The sequence below is a fragment of the Orbicella franksi genome, chromosome 7 (assembly GCF_964199315.1).
Source record: "Orbicella franksi chromosome 7, jaOrbFran1.1, whole genome shotgun sequence".
In the NCBI taxonomy this organism is placed as follows: domain Eukaryota; kingdom Metazoa; phylum Cnidaria; class Anthozoa; order Scleractinia; family Merulinidae; genus Orbicella; species Orbicella franksi.
Genome location: NC_138151.1, coordinates 7,706,243 through 7,727,700, shown reverse-complemented (window position 1 = coordinate 7,727,700; position 21,458 = coordinate 7,706,243). Strand labels below are relative to the sequence as shown.

Sequence of the window (21,458 nt, the reverse complement as noted above, 5' to 3'; positions counted from 1 at the left end):
GCAGAAAAAAATCTGGAGGGCGAAATGAGCCGTTAATCGCGAAATAAAGAATTCCTCGAGCGAAACGAGTGGGAGCACTCCCCCTCGTCACCAGACCGCTCTCGGCTAGGCCCGCTTGCCCTAGACCACACTCGGCTAGCTTGCACTAAACCCAACCGTGAGCCTGTTCGCAGGCTAGTTCTATATATTCCCTTGCATGAAGAACTAAAGAATAAAGTACCAGAACAAGCTGCTCCAGTAGTAATTATCTGTGGGCATTATGATCCTCCTCGAATTTGAGACATGAAGCTTTCAATTTGAGAATAAACATACGTGGCTATGCTGTGAGCAAAATCTGCATCACATGATCATGTGATCTTGTGGCTGATTGTTATTTCCAAACCCTCCTGAGATTTCCAAAACCGGAAATAATCTAAAAATAACTTGATATCTAAGGATTACCTTGATAAAAGGGCCTACATTGGGGATTAACTCCCTGACCCTAAATTACCCCTTGCTAGTACTTGTTTCTGGCTGCCAATTCTTTCAAATGGTAAAATCTCGTGTTCAGTCATTACACAATAAAGCTCCAGTATTTAGCTTACTGTAAAGGTTTCAAAGTAACTGAATGAGCCTTTGCTATATATAGAAAGTACGTAGCTCTAAAACTAAACGGTATTTAGAAATACCAAAAGTAGTGACCCTTTGAAAGAAACATCTACCGAACGCAGCGATCACAAATATAACAATTAAATTGCTTTTTCTGAAAAACAACCGTAATGAAGAAAAACCGTTACAACGAACTGCAAATCGATTATTGTGTTCTGATGTTAATTCGTTACATTTTCTTTCCTTTTAGTTTCTAAATTACTGCTTCTTTTATTCTAGCCAAAATTAGTTCAGTTTATTACCATATTTTGCACTAGAGATACGCATGTTTTCCCATTTGACTGAAAAATTGTATAATGGATCTACTAGTATAATGGATCTACTAGTATATGGCGCTCGTCTTCACTTACAAACTTAAAATAGCGATAGGAAAAGATTGCTAAACCAGAAAGTTACTGCAATCAGCGAAGGTACAAGTTACAAGTTTAGATAATGGTGCCATATTTAGCACTTAAAAGACCCAAGACAACATGCCAATGAAATAACGATTTTCACAACGCGCTGCTTAACTAAAGGATTCGCTTCCAACGAAGATTAAATAGAGCAAACACTTGAGAACTATTCAAGAAATCTTTGTTCTTACTCATTCTCTAGAATTTACATTAGCTTTAATGTATTTTTGTAATATTTTTCCTTGTTTCTAGGTCAAATCAATATTTTTAGAACAGGAACATTCTTACGTTACATTGATTTGTATTTTAAAATCCTTGTTTGTTTAAAAAAGTACGGAATCGATCAATTTTTCCAATTTTCACTCCGGTTCGCAGGTTTCCTTTCTCGTCTGAAATGATGCAGAGTTCCCTACTCGGTGTGGAGCAATATTCTTCTTTCAATTTATCAATTATTTTCTGAGGTATTCGGAAATTTCCATACCTAAAGTGTACATCACTTTCTTGGAAAGATACCAGTCCGTTACGGATACGAGTTTTTAACAGGAGAGTTTCGTTGTCAGCGATCTGTATTCCTTCGTTCCTTGACCTCGAAATATCGATCAACTTTGGATCAACGAACCATCGAAATGTGCCATCAATGCCTCGCATGATTGTTACTCCCGTCACGGGCGTGTGGTGATACTGCTGATTCAGATTTTGATTAATGCGATCTGGGACTGTAATTGCGGGGTCCCATAGTTGAAGATCTTCTACCTGATAAGATATTTTTCCAAAACGAAGTAAACTTCTCAGCAAGATAGGCTCTCCCTCACAAGTTATAGCAGGAGGATGGTATGGCTCAGTTGTTGCTGTGGCTTGCGGACCTGGTTTCTTCTTACTTTTTGAATTCCACTCATGTCCTGGTTCCCAGTCTGAACGCTTTTTTTGAAAAGGATCACTTTGTGATTGACCTAAATAAATGAAAAATGATTCAACTGCTGAACTTGAAGAATAAAAAAAAGTAAAATTAAACCACTTTATTTAAGTGTCGAAGAGTTTAGCACTGCTGTGCTAATTCCCTCTGAGACGCACGCGCAGGGAATCATGGTAGCTGTATGTAATGTCTCGAAGATATCGTGCGTGTATTGAATACAACTACCATGATATCCTTCACGCGCGTCTCACCGAGGGAATGGGATATTTATAATATTTTTTCCTTATTTCAGCGTCCATGGCCCATTGAACAAAGACTTGTTAATCAAAAATCCCAACTGGTGGAAAGCTGAACAATTGGCCAGTTACGAAGCGTGGACAAATTGAATTTCGGAACACTAAACACAAATCCATCCACAGCATCACTGTTCGTTTTTTGAAAACCTCTCGAAAGTTTCGTCCGTGTCTGTGGATTTGGTCAGACGATGGTGATGGTGAAATTAGAAACTGGACCTTTGTTAAATAGTAAATGGTTGCCAAATGGGCCACTTTCGATATATCAAGAATTATAACTGGGTGCCGAAGCTTAAAGTGCACCTAACCCCCAATTTTTTTTTTTTTTTTTTTTCGTTAAAAGGAATCTACTTGTTATTTGAAATACTTCCGCGAAAACATTTTTGGATTCGGTTAAATCCTCGATTTTCTGTGCCCCGACCAAATCTCGCAAATAGCCCCAAAAAACTGCCATTTTGTTTCACGACCGAGTTCGAGGAGAATGGGTCGAGCGGCTGTTGTGACGTCTACCCAGGAACTTGAATATCTCACGTCCTCTCATTTCCTTCAGGATGGTGCAATACACATTCGAAAAGTGCGCAGTAATGCCTTCCAGAAGTGCTATCGGCTGTTGCAGCAATATCCCAGATCTGAAAAAAGATATACTGTACGATTTACTGACGATGATCGGTCAATATGGTACAATAAAGACGTAAACGATGGTTGATTTTGTCGAACCGAAACAAGCGAACTGAGTCTGTGAGAACCATTGAAGAACTCTCACTGGAATTTGTTCTGCAGACTTTCAAACGCTATTTTCAAAATTTTCAGCTTAAAGCCAACAAGCACTTTGTCGAAATACTACCGACAACCTATATCTTCCAATCCCGCAATGTTTATAACATAGCCGGCAAAGTTGTGATCAATCAAGTATAGTGATACGTAAATAGGTCGCAACTGCACGCCGCCAACCAACACTTATTTCTCCTTCGATTTAGATAAAAGTCGAAGATTAATCCTTTAGAATTACATGATAACAAAATTGTTACGCTCACAGAGTTTTTCTAAGGTTTGGAAATAAGCAGTGCGACAAACATTCTATGCAAAAGTGTCGAAAATATGACCGCGTGACATTATTATCTGCGGACCGCTTAGGGAACACATCCTTTTCGCTTATCCAACGAATTTCACTGCAAACTTTGAGAAAAATTTGCATTGGTTATTTGGAGTTACGACTTAAAATGTGAGACAATGTGAAATTGTTAATTGTATGAAATGTTTCCTTCCGCCTTGCTTCCCGCAGCTTCAAAAATACAGGTCCAAACAATTCTACGATTTTCAATCGATCGCAGCCAATGTTTTGGAGGACATCAAGTCTCGAAAACTGCAACACTTACGTCGCTCTTATAAACATGAAGAATTCCAGAAAGTAAAACACAAACTGGATGTAATAGAACAACCATACCTTGACAAAATACATTTTCGCTAGGGACAAATGTAAACGGGCTATAAACACGTGCGGGAGTCTTGTGTTTAGGTGACGAAATTACCATCCAAAGCAGTCCTTGAGTTTTCTTTCCTGCTTTTCGTTTGCCTGCTCCTCCACTTCGTATCTAGTTTTCCGTTCCTAATATGCAAGCAGCTCGTCCGCAAAGAAGTCTTCCCCGTCGTCGCTTGAAATGTTGCAAATTGTTCTCAAAGCTCTAAGCAGTGAGTTCACAGTTGTCGAACGTGCTCGATCGAAGTTTATTTCGGTGTCTTCCGAATCGAAACGTAACTCTGACTCCAGTGACAAAAAAGAAATGATTCTGAAACAAAATTTGGACGTTTTAGCCTCAAAATATATTGGAACGATTAGTTTTGTTTTCCATTTTCTCGAGCAACTACAGAGAGCTGACTGAGGCGCCATTGTGTTTGGTTCCTGGGTAGACGTCATTAGCAACCCACGCCCCAGACTCCCTAGAACGCGGTCGTGTAACACTTCAGGCGCGAATTTGAAAGGGTATAGAAAATCGAGGATTCAACCAAATTCAAAAATTTTTCCTCCCAAATGCTTTGAATAACAAGTGGATTCGTTTTCGCGAAAAAAAAAATTTGGTGTTAGGTGCACTTTAAGGATGCATATATAAAAGAATCAAAGTGTGGCTAAAGGACTAAACAAATATCTATTTTGTGCTATTTCCCTAAGGAAAATTGGCCGACCAGATGATGCGGCCTGTATGAGTTTTGCAAATGGTGCAGGTCACTTCAAATAGTGTCTGTGGAGAAATATGATGCATTTTTACCTTTAAGATATCTTGAAGTGTTGAACTCCAAAGGTCTAGCGCGCGCCCTGTTGCCCATTTCATTGCCTATTTCAACGCGAGAGACCAGTGAACTTAGTTGGTGTGCAGGATCTTCTTCCATGCCTTTTTTCTCAAGTTCAGTAGAGCTCACTGTCTGCGGTGTTTGTGATGACGGTTCTTGAAGCGGTTGATATTCAAACTTCTGTCCTTTCTTGCTTGGATCAAAGTAATGCAGCAGCGCTTCTTCGTGAATCACTCTGTGCTTTTTGTTCCAAGAAAAGACGAAGCTTTTTCTTCCATCCACGAACTCCTCGCTGAACTGTGAATATACAACTTTTCTCTTAGCCCAGCGCGAGACGACAGACTGTTCTTCCTCGGTTTCATTCTTGTAGTTGTCATCTCCTCCAAAAACCACGATGACCTTCCCTCCTTAATTAAATAAAAGATAAAATATTTAAAATCTCATTTCAGCAGAAAGAATATGAATAAAACAACTTTTCCCTACAAGTTAAACTACTCCAAAGCTCTTAATAATCAAGCACCTGACTATATAAAGGACTTTTAACACAACTAATCGCCTGTGCTCCCGAGCCCATAACCTCCTCGCTGTTCCCAGAACCAAACACATGACATTTGGTGATTACGTCTTTGCACACTCTGGACCTTTTCTCTGGAACAAACTTCCTCGTGAAATAAGACTAGGTCCAACCCTGACTGTCTTTAAATCAAAACTTACTTTTTTGAAATTAGGGCATAGCATACCATAGTCTTATAATATGTTTTTTAAACTGTGTTATTTTTATATACATTTTCCCTATATTTTTACTGTAATCTTAATCTTACATTGCAAAGCGCTTTAGAATATTTTATAATTTTAGCGCCATATAAATCTAATCTTATTATTATTATTCACTATTGAATAAAAAAGACCGTCCTTAAATTCACTCTATTGTTCTGCATATGATTTTAAGCTCCGACAGCAAGTGAAATTTCAATTTTCAGCACACATTCTATCTAGACCGCGGCCTAAAAAGCTCAGAAGAGTAAAAATCTAAGATGAAATATTGAATTATGGTCCCTTAGTCTGTAAACCCCAGCCCCTACCCCCGTTCCCCCAAAAAAGAAAATTTCACACATTATTTCAAAATAAATTTGTTAGGCGTCGACGGTGAACAATTGAAATATTTATGCAAGTTTAAATTCAGTAAAACAGTCATTGCATTCTTGGAAATGTGGCAGATGTTTGCTGCCAGATCAGTTGTGTATATCTGTTTTTGTACGACTAAACCAAGTCAAAATAGCCCGAAACTAGACACTTATTGCATCAAAAGCATGAATATGTTGTTCTTGTCAGAAAATCGGATCAATCTGGGTTTCGTGTGATTAAAAAAATACGCGGTAAATCACTTCCTGTACGCCGAAGCACGGTGAACAGTTCATACTTTGTTTGTATTCAACCTTGTAAACAGGATAATACTATTAAAGCGTAAGACCTTTAATACCCTCAAATACAGTTTTCTTACAATTTTGCCTCCATTAATTTTAAAGCTACAATGTTATGTAAACCCTGGTGCCTAGACCATCAAGTTTTAGTAGTATTATCGTTCTAATGTCTAACATTACCTGTCGCTCGCAGTAAAGCTCTGTAAACCTTGGCGTACCCATGTTCCAAGTTATCATTGTTGATGAGTAGAACAGATTCGTGTGCATGCACAACAAACATTGCAAAATCCATCTTCATTGCAGGAATGGTTTTCGTACTCAACTCAGACATTTCAGATAGAGAGAAGCTGTGCGGTTCTACTGAGAATTCGAAGCCAAGTCTCGCTTTTGTTGCTTCCAACAAATCCTCGACGATGCTTAGCTGGTAAACATTATCGCAGTTAAAAAGATGAAACTTGCGCGGCTGTGCCATCGTTTCGTTTAGTCAAAGTACATTGTTTTGTATCTTTGTTGGCAGCTCTGTTTTGCTTGCAAAGGTTGAAGCAGTTTCTTTCACGAATTTCAAAACGGAAGTCCTTTATTCCCAGAAATGCTTTGCAAACATCTGCGCATTGTGTGCAATAATTCCGAGAAAGCCGATCAACCATGAAACATCACTCAACCATCGTAGCTGGATCCCAGGCTCTCTCTCCTTTGCCTCCCTCTTTAACGACAACGGAGGCAAAGGAGAGATAACCTGAAATCAATCAACGAAATCTAGCCCGTGTAAGCAGGCGGCTCCCGATCGGGAACGCTATGAAAACGTCACGGGTAGTTTGTTCGTATTAAGTGTTTCATTTTCACTTGACATCGCGGCAGCCATTTATCGGTGTCCCAAAACAATGAAATGGCGGCCATGTTAGTGTTCCAAACCAATCCTGTGAGGGTTAAACTCTCATATATTATCTACTTTTTTTTCCAATAAATTTGCAGGGCTGCTGGCCACCTAAGTGAAAGCATTCTACAGGAGTCCAAAGAGTGCACGTGACTAAGCAGAGGAATGCAGGCAGGAGGGAGGGGGCGTCTCTAAGCAAAACATTGGTTGAGTCATCACTGCCAGTGTGACGTCACGTTTCGCTTGGATGAAATTCAAAATGGCGCCCAATGGGTAAAGTACAAGAGGTTGATGAAAATGCAGAATTTCGCTCCGATATTCTACCCCATTTGCTTAGGTTCGTTAATATGTGGTTTATATGACATTAAGGAATCTTTATTTGGTACTTTTTGTTGGCTAAAATATTCAACAGGTAGATAATTTGATCGAAAACTTTCTGTTTTGAAGCCAATTTGTCGAGCAAAACTGTTAGCTGATTGACCTTTCGAGGGCCACTGCATAACGAAGCAGGGCCCTTTTGACACAAGAATAGGAGGTTCGACAGAGGGTATGCTTGGCTTCTTGTATGTGGAATTTCAGTTCTTCAGCGCTCGTGGTTCGTCTCATCAATCCCTTTAAAGTGCAAAGACTGACTGTATCTGGGAAGAACAGCCATGTTTCAGTTAGCCAGATTAGGTAAGTTTTCTGCCTTATTTCACCTTTGTCGTACTACAGTTTACATTTAGGGCAATATCCGTAATTTGGTTAATATTTATGGTTTGATTAGTAATTCGGTTCTATTTTATTTTGTTTAATTTGAGAAAAGAGAAGTTTTGATTTTCTTATATGCTAGGTCTGCCACAAATATTATACATAGTTGTGTTACATGAAAAACTCAGCCTAGTTCCTGGCCGGCGGCCTAATTGTGACTGGCTTTTCCCAGATTTTAGTTTGGAATTCGATATTTGAAGAATTGGTGAATGCTGTTAATCCAATAGATCCATCAGAATCTATCGATCTGCAAGGTCATGATCAGCCAATAGTCCCCTTTTGTTCATCTAAAAAATTGTGTCCCACTGAAAACAGGTTATTAAAGACACTTCAGTTTTTTTTTTGCAGGGAATGTCACTGGAAGGAACATATCATAACGCACAAATTCCCTTCCAGAATGCCACACTGGGCAGCACTTAGGGATTCTGATGAACATTTTCCCCTTGATGGCTAATGTCCCACCGCCCCCCCCCCCCCCTGCCCCTGGATGATCAACTGGCATGGAGTTTTTAACTCAGCTTAGTTTAGATTTTTTTAAAATTTCTTTATCACCTGTCAAGACATACATATGAGAGCTACATATTTTTTTCATGTTCAATCATGCTGTCAAATTCACAAGTTCTTTCTTCATTTTTGCACCCCCTTAAGCACTTTTCCACACCTCGTTATTAAACTCCTATTGATTATGACAGCCGAAGACATTTCCTTTAAAGGAACAGAGTCATACAAAGGCTTACCACAGCTTGATTGCCAGTATAAATCAATTGACAAGTTTAATTTGGAATTAATTTGATATCCCAAATTTACGATAGTTTCACTTAATAAATCGGTGTGAAGTTAAAAAATGTGACTTTTCTGTTACATCAACAACTAAAATAGATGCCACCAACCTTATTGACTTTAATACCATACTGAAGAAAAAGCTAGGGTGGTGAAATTCAACCATTTTTACACAAGGATAACTAAACATTTAGCTATGAAGACACAAAACAGTGCAAAAGAGGGGAAATTCTCTGGAGCTAACATCAAGGTTTTCAGAGCTGACTGCTATCACACAAACCACAAATGAAACCACTAACAATGGATCAGGCAGGGCATGTATGGTCATATATGGTCAGAATGAGAGCATAGCTGATAAGCACACTGGACGAGAATGAAGCTTATGGACCTCCGGAGTCTGAGGAAGACATGTTGATTCAGTCAATCATTCATTCCTTTATTTGGTAATGCAGGTTTTATGAAAAGTAGCCTTCATTCGGTGTCCGCTCTGTGGATATTATCTATTCCAAGAAGATAGGAACAGATAATGTCCAAGGACAAATATCGAGCATATTTTTAAAGTCAAATGGAAGCTATTGTGTTTATTATACTTCAAATATTTTTGGCAATGTGCAGAATCTGCTTGAAGATTGGAAAATAGGGGAGTACCACTCCACTGGAGAATATTTTACAGTTGTAGCTTGAGCATTTAGTGATGCAATTAGACGAAGACATGCAAGCGACAATATTTGATGGATTAAATGGTACATATAGTCATAATTGAAACTACCGGCTGATGTGGACCTGTGAAGAGCAGGAGATGATTATAAGAGCAGAATAAATAAAAAAAGCTAATAGGCATAAAACTTTTTTAAACAAAAAAATTAATAAGAATAGATGTCTGATTGTCTTTACAGCATTTCTGCACTCTAACACTTAGCATTTGCTGTCATTTATTTTGAGTGCTATGCTGCAATATCTATTTAGTGACATTTAGTGGAGGGTTGTTTTTTTTAGTTGGAATATAATGAGAACTTATAGGGATGAAAAGACTACAATGCAGCCTTGAAATTCTTGGAGGCTTAAGAAATAGGAGCCATTACAACATGGCAATGCAGGACAGTTGCAGCATCATTAACCTGTTCCATGCTCTCGGTCTCTTTCTCTACAAAAACCCGCTTGTTGCTCGGCCACTTTTTTCGATTGTGCCCACTGACCAAGAATCTGGAACAGGCTACAGCATCATCCAAGATGTGGCATTGTTCAGGAATAAGCCAAGTTATCAGGTTATGACAAAAGATAAATGAATCATACAGCAAAATTGATTTCACCATAACTGTAATTATTATATTTAAATGCTATATATTTTTACACCAAAATTGTAAGTGGCAAGAAGAAAACCAAAAACAGCTTACTCAGGCTAACTCTAATTTGAACTTTGTTGTAAGTATGAAATCACAACACTGAACACCACAACTGCAGTGGACAGCAATAAGTCAACAGTTGCAACGAGACAGGAAAAAAAAGCCAACAAATAAAGCTGCTGTACGATTAAAGCCAACAAATATCACCATACAGCGGACAAAATTAAAACACAAAAAGCAAACGGAGTTAAAACACAAAGAATTGAATTCAAAGACCTGATAACTACCACCAAAGTTCGCAGGGAAATTTTGGTGGAAATCAAGAAATAAACAACATCTCAACACTAAAACGGATTGATGAGAGGAACGGCTGATTCAATCGACACAGAGATATACGCAGATTAAACGTATACTATCAACGCATAAAACCTCCTATTACTCGTAAGACATTTAAGAGAGAAAACGCGAACGTTTTACGTTGACCTCTCTCATCCCGTTTTCAAGATGGCGGTCCCACCACTCACCCGTAACAAAATTCAACAAGGATACACGATAACGCGCGTACAAAACTAAAACAAATAATGCACACAGACAAAAAGCAACAATAAACTGTACACACCTATACTTAGTTAGCGAACAAAAGCGATATTAGGCCTGTTTTTTGATCTTTCTTAACCTCTATTGTCCTTCTTCAGAGGCGTAATCTGAACAAGCTACTCGAAGCGCTCACTCGTTGCTATGTGACGTCACACTGGTAGCAATGAGTCGGTCACGAATCAATACCGAAACACAATAGAGTCACCCCCTCCCTCCTAAATGCAGGAAAAGAGAAAGGAGAGTTGTCTGTTTGACAAACTACAAACCTTAGTCAGCATGCTACGCCGAGAAATGGTAAAGAAAAACAACAACTTTTATAATTAGGAGGCCAGATAGCTGATAACAGACCAATCGAACAAGTTCGAGGGATGAATAAGTTATTTCTTTTGCTTTGTTTTTCTAAGCCTCGGAGCCATGGTAGAATTTTTAATATATCGAAATTGGCCTGTTAGGCAGAAGTTTAGCTTATAACCAAGAAATACTATGATTTTTAACTGATAACCTGTTCTCTCTTGAAGTGCTGTATGTTCTCCCCCGCATGGGCATAGCTGAAAATTATCAAATGACTGTTAGCTGACTGCACGATTTTCCTGTAAGTGGTCCTCTCAAATTGGCTGCTTTTTGCTTGTTTTATAGATTATAACAGACCTTTCCTGCATTGCACTTCAGTGCGTTCGAACAGTAGTACCAGAGTGACCGGCCTTTTCATACATTTGCTGTCTTTTTGTCCACCCTGACCTGGACTCGGCGCTATTGTTTGTTGGAATGCGGGAAAGATCTATTACAAGGTGGGTTATCCGATTACTGAGGTGTATCTTTTCCGGGTTTCAAATAGTTTTAATTTTTCATAGTTTTCACTCGATCGCTACATGATCGTTGCAAGTCTGTTTCAGCGATAGTTGTCGCGTGGTTTCCATACGATGACATTTTTTCATAGTTAGTAACCAGCGTTAATGTAGTACGCTCTTTAATATTCCTATCCAATTAGCACTATTTACAATGAGTTTCGCTACGTTGCAATAAATTCATACTTATCACGATAAGAAACGGTCAAGAAAATCTACATCTTTCTCATGCGGTTAATATATGTTCTATGTATTCCATTGTATGAAGAGCTAAAGAATAAAGTACCAGAACAATTAAGCTACTCCGATAGCAACTATATATCTGTGGGAATTATGATCCTCCGCGAATTTGAGAGACCTAAAGCTTCCAATTTGAGAATAAACATACGTGGCTATGCTGTGAGCAAAATCCGCGTCACAGGATCTTGTGACCTTGTAGCTGGTTAGCTATTTCCAGACCCTCCTGAGATTTCCAAAACCGGGAATAATCTAAACATAACTTGAGATCTAAGGATTACCTTAGTAATAGGGCCTACATCGGGGATTAACATTTTTACCCTAAATTATCCCTTGCTAGTACTTGTTTCTGGCTGTCATTTCTTTCAAAGGGAAAAATCTCCCCTCGTGTTCAGTCATTACACAATAAAGCTCCAGTATTTAGCTTATCTGATCTCGAAGTAACAATCAAACTGAAACTAGCCATAGGAAAAGCCTGCTAAATCAGAAAGATATTCAAAAAGTGCAAAGTTACTGCAGTCAGCGAAGGTACTATTTGCAACCTTAGAGAATGAGGTCATATTTAGCAATTACAAGACCCAGACAGAATATTTCAGTCAAATAAACGTTTTTCGTTTTGTGGTGTTTAACCAAGGGATTCACTTCCGACGAAAATTAAAACAGAGCAAGCACTTGAACTATTCAAGAGATTTTTGTGCTTGTTCTTTCTTTGTTAATGTAATTGTGTAAAATTTCTACTTATGTTTAGTTATATCAGTATTTTCAGAATAATTGCACTGCCATTAGCACTGCTTCCTTGAAAACCAATTATCTGCAAAAAACTGAAGGAAATCCGTGTTGAAATAAACTTTCCTGTCTGTCTCTCATTTTGAAAAATTCTCTTGCACTTCTAACGTTGCAGTGATTTACTTTTTGAATTCACGTTTGTTGACAAAAGAGCGAATTCAATCAATTTCGCTAAGCACTTTCACTGTGCATCGTAAGTTTCCTTTCTCGTCGGAAACGATGTAGAGTTCCCCACAAGGTCTCGCACAATATTCTTCTTTCAAACTCTCAACGATATGCTGAGGTATTTCCCAGTTTCCAAACCTAAAGTGTACATCGCTTTCATCGAAAGATACCAGTCCTTTATAGACACAAGTTTTTAACATGAGAGCTTCGTTGTCAGCGATCTGTATTCCTTCGTACCTTGACCTCGAGATGTCAATCAACTTGGGATCAGCGGACCATTGAAGTGTGCTATCAAAGCCTTGCACGATTGTTACTCCAGTCACGGGCATGTCGTGATACTGTTGAAACAGAATTTGAGTGAGGTAGTCCGGAGTGCTAAATTGAGGGTCCCATAGTTGAAGATCTTCTAATGCATAAGTCAATTCCAGCAGTGCCCATCCCCCCCCCCCCCCCCCCCCGAGCAACCGCGGAGCATTTGCTCACGTTGTCAGTCCCGGAGGTGGAGCATCTGCAATTTTATCCCGGCCCGGGGGCTGGGCATTTGCGTACCCCGGGGCGACCCCCGGGCATTTGACACACGTGTTTTCGAAAGTGCCATGGATGAGTTCATCGGGAAAGACGAGACGTTTTTCGAACAATGACTTGTCCGTCAGAGACTAGAGAAACTTGTAGATGTTTTAAAAGCGTGTTTTCTCAGTTTTAGATATTTCTTCATTACTTGTAAGCATATAAATATAAGCGACAAGGTGAACTTCGCATTCAAAACTAGCCTAGCATTTTTTAAATTCACGAAAGTGGAGTTAAAATACTTAAGGTTTGCGAATTCAAATGATGCGATCTTCAAGACAGACCTTGCGAGCTTAAAATGCAATGCATCATCATTTAAAATGTCTTGATTCTTCACAGAAAAAGTAGCCTGCGAAAACAGGCACCTATCATCGCTCGCGGCTGGAGGCACGTCCGCCGGGATCCCAGCTATCCTCTAGCAAACTGTTAAAAACAAATATAAAGAAATAAATATAATCAGAATCGACTAACACGTACTGTTGTCCTTAAAGTCTTACCGTTGCATTAAAATACTGAACAGGTTTATTCACTGATTAATAAAAAAAAACTGCAGAGGTGTTGGAAGGCGACGATCCCGGAGGCGGGGCATTTGCCCTCTTTCTTCGTCCCCACCCGGGCGCATTTAGACAGCTTATGTGTCCCCACCCCGGGGAATTTGCCCATTTATTTAAAAAAAAAATGCTAATGCCCGGGGGTTAGCCCGGGGGGGGGGGGATGGGCACTGCTGGAATTGACTGATGCATAAATGATAAGATATAATTCCATTACGAAGTAAACTCCTCAGTAACACAGGTTCCCCAGTAATATTTATAGCAGGAGGATCTCTTGACTTCATTGTTGTGGTGGCTTGCGTTGCTGGTTGCTTCTTAGTTTTGTGTTCAACCCATGTCCTGGTTCCCAGTCTGAAGGGTTTCTTCGAAGAGGATTAATTTGCGATTGACCTGATAACAATAATAATAATAAACGAATCTTTAGACAGGATTAACCCATCAGTACCAAAAAGTACTGTTATCAAAGGGGTCCTGTAAGATTTAAAAATTTAAAAATTTAAAAAAGGTAAAAAGTTAAAAAGGCAAAACTACGTACATTGGAAAACATATAAAAACTCACGATTAAAAGTTACAAGTAAAAATGTTCGTTGGCCTTTTGCCTAAATAAAAGCCTAGAGTTCAGAGTTCTTATGTCCGCCGGTAAACGGTTAAAAATTGAAGCCCCTAAAAACGAAAAACTCCGACGGCCAAACTCCAAGTTCATTTTCGGCAGTTCGATCGAGGAAAATCTGAAAGGATAGGAAACGATTCAGCTGCTGAACTTGAGGCATCACGGATCTTTTTTTCTTTTTGACAAACTCTAGAAAATTGGTTAGGACGATGGTCACGTCGAAATCAGAAACTGAACCTTTGCTAAATGGTAAATGGTTGGTAAATGGGCCAGTTTCGATATATTAAAAGTTATAACTTGGTCCCGTGGCTTGGGGAAATAAAACAAACAAATCATTGAAGGTCACTTCAAATAGTGTCTGTGGACAAACATGATTCATTTTTGAGTTATTTTTTTTGTAAAAAAAAATACCTCTTAGTCGGCGCGTCGGGTATGTTTCGGGTCAATGGGTGAGTGAGTGAGTGAGTGAGTGAGTGAGTGAGTGAGTGAGTGAGTGAGTGAGTGAGTGAGTGAGAGATGTATGAATGTCACACCAATCAGATTGGATCTGCTATAAACAGCCAATCAAATTTCTTGTTGTGAAGGTAAATAGTATGTGAGAAGATTTGATCCCGACACAGTTCAGAACGGCCATATTTATTCTTCTATAAAAGAGGAGGAATTATTCATGTATTGGGCTTATTTCGATATCTTCTGAGGCGAGGATTTTGTGGGCGGGTTTGATAAACATTTGCAATTGGATAATCAGTCAAAGAAACATAGTGTTTGGCATATAACTACGAGCATTCAATGAAGGGTGAGCTTTTCCCATTTGATAAAGTTTTCAATTAAATGAGTCTTAGCCGCTCTGCTACAAAGTTTAAGATTTGAATGATAAGAACAGTTGCATTTTAGAGGAGCGGAATGCACTACTGGGAATTTAATGAGGTTGCGACCAGGTTCAAATCGTTTGCATGTTGTATTGAAACCTAAATATTGCTGTTCGCAGTAAGTGTTCCGGGCGTGTAGTCAATGTCAGCATCCATTGACAAGTTTCACTGTGAAAAGCGAAGAGACTACAATTAATTTGGTCAACAGAACAAAAAGATATTATTCTGTGACGATTTTACTATTATAATGGTTCTTGTTTACCACTGGAATGAGAAGATACGTTTGAAATGAAACTAAATCTTTTCTTTTCAATGTTATCAGGGTTTTCGCTTTTTCACATTAATAGCCAGCATGAATTGCAGTAGGAGAAAAACGAAATTGTTTTCGTTCATGATAACTTTAGTGAGGTATATGAAGTCTTGGGCGTTGTATTGGTAATTGAAAAATAGACTGACGTGTATGTTGCCGGTTTGTGATTTTCAGTCCGGTTTGGAGCGGAGTGTGACAGTTAGATACATACATTGGGTTGTTTTAGAGTGCATAATGTTCAGTGTAATGGTGGCTAGTTATGAACGAGATGAGTCTTGAGTTTTGAAGCAGTTCATGAGTTAGCGGTATGCAAATGGCACAAGATATTTTTATTTTTAGTTACAAAAGGTAACTTGATACTTTTGTTTTTCACAAGGAGTAAATTCAATTAGAGCTGACAAATCGTCACCACTTGTTCCCACGAGATGTTTGCTATTTTTAGTTACAAATGGTAGCTTGACACTTTTGTTTTTCACAAGGGAGTAAATTCAATTAGAGCTGACGAATCATCACCACTTGTTCCCATGAAATGTTTGAACAAACAAAACAAGATATTGCTATTTTTGGTTACAAATGGTAACTTAACACTTGTTTTTGAGTTATTTTTTTGGTAAAAAAAATACCTCTTAGTCGGCGCGTCGGGTATGTTATGGACGGGTCAATGGATGAGTGAGTGATGTATGTATGTATGTCACACCAATCAGATTGGATCTACAATAAACAACCAGTCAAATTTCTTGTTGCAAGGGTAAATGGTATGTGAGAAGATTTGATCCCGACACAATTTAGAACGGCCATATTTATTCTTCTATAAAAGAGGAGGAAGTATTCATATATTGGGGTTACTTCGACATTTTCTGTGGGTTAGGCTGAGGATTTTAGTTACGAACGAGATGAGCCTTGAGGTTGAAACAGTTCGTGAGTTCGTAGTATGAAAATGCAACAAGATATTTTTTATTTTTAGCTACAAAGGTAACTTGATACTTTTGTTTTTCACAAGGAGTAAATTCAATTAGAGGTCACGAATCGTCGCTTCCAGTTCTTAGGACATGTTTTAGAGGAGACGAGACCATTTAGATTTGAAACAGCTCAAACGTTTACAATAGTAAGTGCAGGTGACGATTGTTTACGCACCGGTATCGCGGAGGTCACGGGTTCGAATCCCGTTGAAGCCCTGATTTTTTTCGGGCTTCTTCTTTCCAGTTGCTTAAATTGGAAAATTTACTGCGATGATCACACTTCACTTTCATCTACTACCGCAGTTCAAATATGAATTATTTCATATATACTTCACATCATTTCACTCACGGGAAGATATGAACTCAATTAATTGACCTCGCTCCCAATGTGTGGCTTCATAGCTCAGTTGGTAGAGCATCGCACCGGTATCGCGGAGGTCACGGGTTCGAATCCCGTTGAAGCCCTGATTTTTTTCAGGCTTCTTCTTTCCAGTTGGTTAAATTGGAAAATTTACTGCGATGATCACACTTCACTTTCATCTACTACCGCAGTTCAAATATGAATTATTTCATATATACTTCACATCATTTCACTCACGGAAAGATATGAACTCAATTAATTGACCTCGCTCCCAATGTGTGGCTTCATAGCTCAGTTGGTAGAGCATCGCACCGGTATCGCGGAGGTCACGGGTTCGAATCCCGTTGAAGCCTTGATTTTTTTTCAGGCTTCTTCTTTCCAGTTGGTTAAATTGGAAAATTTACTGTGATGATCACACTTCACTTTCTTTGTTTTGTTCTTGTTACATGCAAATATAACGACATATATTTTTATTTTTTATTATAAAGGGTAATTTGACACTCTTGTTTTTCACAAGGGAGTAAATTCAATTAAAGCTGACGAATCGTCACCACTTGTTCCCACGAGATGTTTGCTATCTTTAGTTACAAATGGTAACTTAACACTTTTGTTTTTTATATGGGAGTAAATTCAATTAGCGCTGACAAGTTATCGGCTATTGTTCCCAGGATATTAAACAAAAAAAAAGCTTTCATTTCTGGGCGGTTTTCACGTCTCTGCAGTAGCAGTTTATTTTTATTAGATGGGCATTTTATGACATTCTTTTCAGTCGGATATTTTTAAAGGTAAAAAGTATCAAAACTGCTCAAATGTTCTCTGAAGACTGCGTGGCACCAAGTTAAAGTGCAATTTAATTAAATCCGCCTTTCAATGTATCAGAGAGGTTTTATTCTCTTTCTTTAAATTTTCGGTGAAGTAGTGTTGTTGTGTTGTGTTGGGTAAAAAGGGTAAACTTACGACTCGTATAAAATGCGAAAAGGTCCCTTAACTTGACTATTTTTGAGCAAAAATTCCTCTTAGGAGTTGGAAGGGCTATGTGATCGGTGAGTCAGGGAGTTATGCATGTGCACGTGTCACACCAATCACAGTGTGGGTTTTATCAAAGAACGAATCAAAGAAAAAATAAGATGGTATCTACATTAATCTGGAGACGTGTCAGATTACTGTAGTTTGTTCAGTCAAATATCTTATGGCATACTATTTTGCTATCTTACCATTACCGATGTAACATCGTATGTACATCATAAATTCCCAGTTTCTTTCTTGCTGTACACCGCAACCAAAATAACTTGTCGAATTAACCAAATCATTACTGTAAACAGCTCTATGAATGCTCCTGTCTCAGAGACTTCACAAAAAAAAAAAAAACTCTTGCACGCCTTGCGTGCCTATGTTTACCTTAAGGAGATCTTGACGTATTGAACTCTTCAGGTCTGGCGCCTTCCCTGTTGCCCATTTCATTGCTTATTTCAACGCCAGAGACCATTGAACTTGGTTGCTGTGCAGGATCTTCTTCCACGTCTTCTATCTCGAGTTCAGTAGAGCTCGCTGACTGCGGTGTTTGTAATGATGGTTCTTGTGGTGGTTGATATTCAAACTTCTGTCCTTTCTTGGTTGGATCAAAGCAATGCAGCAGCGCTTCTTCGTGAATCACTGTGATTTTTGTTCCAAGAAAAGACGAAGCTTTTTTTTCCATCCTTGAACTCCTAGCTGAACTGTGAATATGCAATTTTTCTCTTGGCCCAGCGCGAGATGACAGACTGCTCTTCCTCGGTTTCGTTCTTGTAGTTGTCAGTCCCTACCCCTCCTTCCCCCCCCCCCCCTCCCCGCCAAAAAAAATTAAAGAAAGAAAAATTCACTCACTCTTTTGCAATGAAATCTAAATCTATTAGGTGTCGACGGTGAACAATTAAAATATTTTTGCAAGTTTGAATTTAAAACAGTCATTGCTTTCTTGAAAATATGGCAAATGTTTAAGGCTAGATCAGTTGCGTTTATCTGTGTTAGTACTACTAAACCAAGTCAAAATAGCCAGAAACAAGACACTTCGTGTATCAAAAACCATTTCGAAACCATGAATTGGTCGTTCTTGTCCGAAAATCGGATCAATCTGGGTTTCTTATGATTAACAAAGTACGCAGTGAATCACTTCCTGAACGCCGGAGCGCGGTGAAAAGTTCATATTTTGTTTGTAGTCAATCTCACGAACAGTATAATATTATTAAAGCGTAAGACCTTTAATACCCTCAAATATAGGTTTCTTACAAATTCTGCTTCCATTGATTTTATAGCTACAATGTTATAGAAACCCTGGTACCTAGACCATCGAGTTTTAGTATTTTTTTCCGTTCTAATGTCTAACATTTACCTGTCGCTTGCAGTAAAGCTCTGTAAACCTTGGCGTATCCGTGTTCCAAGTTATCATTGTTGATGAGTAGAACAGATTCGTGCGCATGCACAACAAACATTGCAAAATCCATCTTCATTTCAGGAATGGTCTTCGTACTCAACTCAGACATTTTAGATAGAGTGAAGCTATGCTCCTCTACTGTGAATTCGAAGCCAATCTTCGCTTTCGTTGCATTCAACAAATCTTCGACGAGCTGGTAAACATTATCGCAGTTAAAAAGATGAAACTTGCGCGGCTGTGCCATCGTTTCCTTTAGTCAAATTTAAGTACAATTCTTTTTATTTCTAGTTCTTAATAGCCTTGTTTTGCTTCAAAGGGCTGAAGCATTTTCTTTTACGAATTTCAAAACGGTTCTTTATTCTCAGAAAAACCTTCGTAAACAGTCCAGTGCGCATTAATTGTGCGCAATAATTCCGAGAAAACCGATCAACCATGAAACATCACGCAACCATCGTAGCTGGATCCCAGCCTTTGCCTTCCTGATAGGGGAGGCAAAGGAGACAGAGCCTGCGATCGAGGTGTGTGAAATATGCTAGCCTGTGTTAGCAGGCGCCAAGTTCCTGATCCGGGAGTGCTATCAAAACGTCCCGGGTAGAATGTATAGAGTGTTTTCACATGAAGTCACTGCAGCCATTCCCAAAACAATTAAACGGCGGCCATGTTGGTGTTCCAAACCAATCCTATGGGTCATATTTACTGTAAACACTTTCATTTGCATGGCAGCTGGCCAAGTGAGTGAAAGCGCTCTATTGAAGTTCAAAGAGTGGACACTAAGCAGAGGAAAGAATGGGAAAAGTAAACAGGGTTGTTTGTTGGCGAACGGCAAATCGCGAAATGGTAAAAAACTGTGACAACAAATTTTAGAATTACAGAAATACGACAACAATCTGTTCGTAGGGTGTGACAGCTGAGAATACGCCAATTTTCATTTGTATCGTAAAATTCTAACTTGGTTCCGAAGCTTGCGGGAGTGAAATTACCTACATGGAGGTTTAGTGCGGGAGGAATATCAAGAAATTTTGTTTTGTTCCCTCAAGCCTTGGAGCCGAGTTATATTTTTAACATACTAAGATTGGCCTATTAGGCAAACGTGTAGCTCTTAGCCGGGGAGTGCACCTGAGTATCCTGTTACGATTACTGTCAAATTGGCCACTGTTGCTTGTTTAGACTATAATGAAAAAGCGTTATTCGAAGTTTCAAGTTTGTTTTCCAACACTAAGGTTTACATTTTTGGGGTTTTAATAGTTTATTGCTTATTTGAAATGTACCGTTTTTGTTGACTGAAACTATTGCATAATTTAATGCGCTTTTAAATTCTTCTATGTAAGTAGCAATAAATTTCGCTACGTTGCAATAAATCAGTCAGATTTTTTTAAAGAGAGTGAGGTGTATATATATGCGAGATTATTTTCATTTTTATCCCGCACTTTCAATATATGCTTTGTATACATACACTTGCAGCTCCCAGTTGGCTTGATAGCTCAGTTGGTAGAGCACCGCGCCGGTATCGCACAGAGGTCATGGGTTCGCATCCTGTTCAAGCCTGAATAGCTATATTACTGTGACTGGCTAAGTCGAAGACTCAACCGCGATGACTCCTCGTGTCTTTTAAGGTTACAGTTTAGATATATGATGTTTCACATGTTTCCTTGCATAACTGAATCTACTTAAGAATAACCGGCTTTATATTTTTTCTTGACGAAAGTGAACATTTTATCTAATGGTCTAATCTTCACGATGCATCGTAAGTTTCGTTTGTCGTCTGAAGTGATCCAAAGTTCCCCCTTTGGGGTCGAACTATATTCTGCTTTCAAACTCTCCGTGATGCGTTGAGGTATTTGCCAATTTCCATGCCTAAAGTGAACATCGTTTTCTTCAAAAGATACCAGTCCATTACGGATACGAGTTTTTAACAGGAGAAATTCGTTGTTAGCGATCTGTATTCCTTCGTACCTTGACCTCGAGACTTCAATCAACTTTGGATCAACGGACCATCGAAGTGCGCCATCAGTGTCTTGCAGGATTGTGACTCCAGTCACGGGCGTGTAGTGATACTGTTGAAAAAGATTTTGATTAATGTGATCCGGAACGGTAAATGTGGGGTCCCATAGTTGAAGATGTTCTAAGGCATAGGATATTCTTCCATTAAAAAGTAAACTCCTCAGCAAGATAGGCTCCCCATTCAAAAAGATAGGAGGATTTGTTAATTGACCTGAATACGACTCGGCCGCTGCACCTGGGGCATCTCTGTTCTTTTCTTGAAAATCTGGCGCTGGCGCTGGCGATGTCGACATCAGGCACTGAACCAAAACATCCGGATCTACAGACAGCTTTCTATTTTTCAAGCGCGCTAAAAAGCCCTTTCCCTTTTTGTTTATAATGCGCTCGATGGTTTGCATAACAGTAGTGTCATCGTCCTTTGATTTGAAGGAGAAGGTGTCGCACATCAAGATGATGACCTTTTTATCTGTGAGCAAAGCAAAGTAAGCTG

General features: G+C 39.0%; 2 protein-coding genes across 3 annotated transcripts in view; both read right to left on the bottom strand.

Annotated features, from left to right (window-relative positions):
• The window catches only part of LOC145493298 (uncharacterized), an 86,789-nt gene that overhangs the window by 27,568 nt on the left and 37,763 nt on the right, over positions 1-21,458 (bottom strand). The gene's annotated exons all lie outside the window — the stretch shown is intronic.
• LOC145493332 (uncharacterized) lies at positions 1,327-6,475 on the bottom strand. 2 transcript variants are annotated; one of them, XM_081472777.1, is made up of 3 exons: positions 6,134-6,475; positions 4,511-4,939; positions 1,327-1,990 (listed from the first exon to the last, which is right to left on the bottom strand). In XM_081472777.1, the coding sequence occupies exons 1-3, from the start codon at positions 6,423-6,425 to the stop codon at positions 1,347-1,349; spliced, it is 1,365 nt and encodes a 454-aa protein (XP_081328903.1). In that variant the 5' UTR covers positions 6,426-6,475; the 3' UTR covers positions 1,327-1,346. The 2 variants fall into 2 exon arrangements, with proteins under 2 accessions (XP_081328903.1, XP_081328904.1); XM_081472778.1 differs by having other exon boundaries at positions 4,511-4,936.

Bases quoted from the DNA above. Each gene is read 5' to 3' on its own strand.
- LOC145493332 (XM_081472777.1), bottom strand. From the start codon at position 6,425: ATGGCACAGCCGCGCAAGTTTCATCTTTTTAACTGCGATAATGTTTAC. The intron at 4,940-6,133 runs GTAATGTTAGAC...TATTTAATTAAG, and splicing joins AGCTTTACTGCGAGCGACAG to GAGGGAAGGTCATCGTGGTT. The intron at 1,991-4,510 runs GTAAAAATGCAT...TCATTTATTTAG, and splicing joins CACTTCAAGATATCTTAAAG to GTCAATCACAAAGTGATCCT.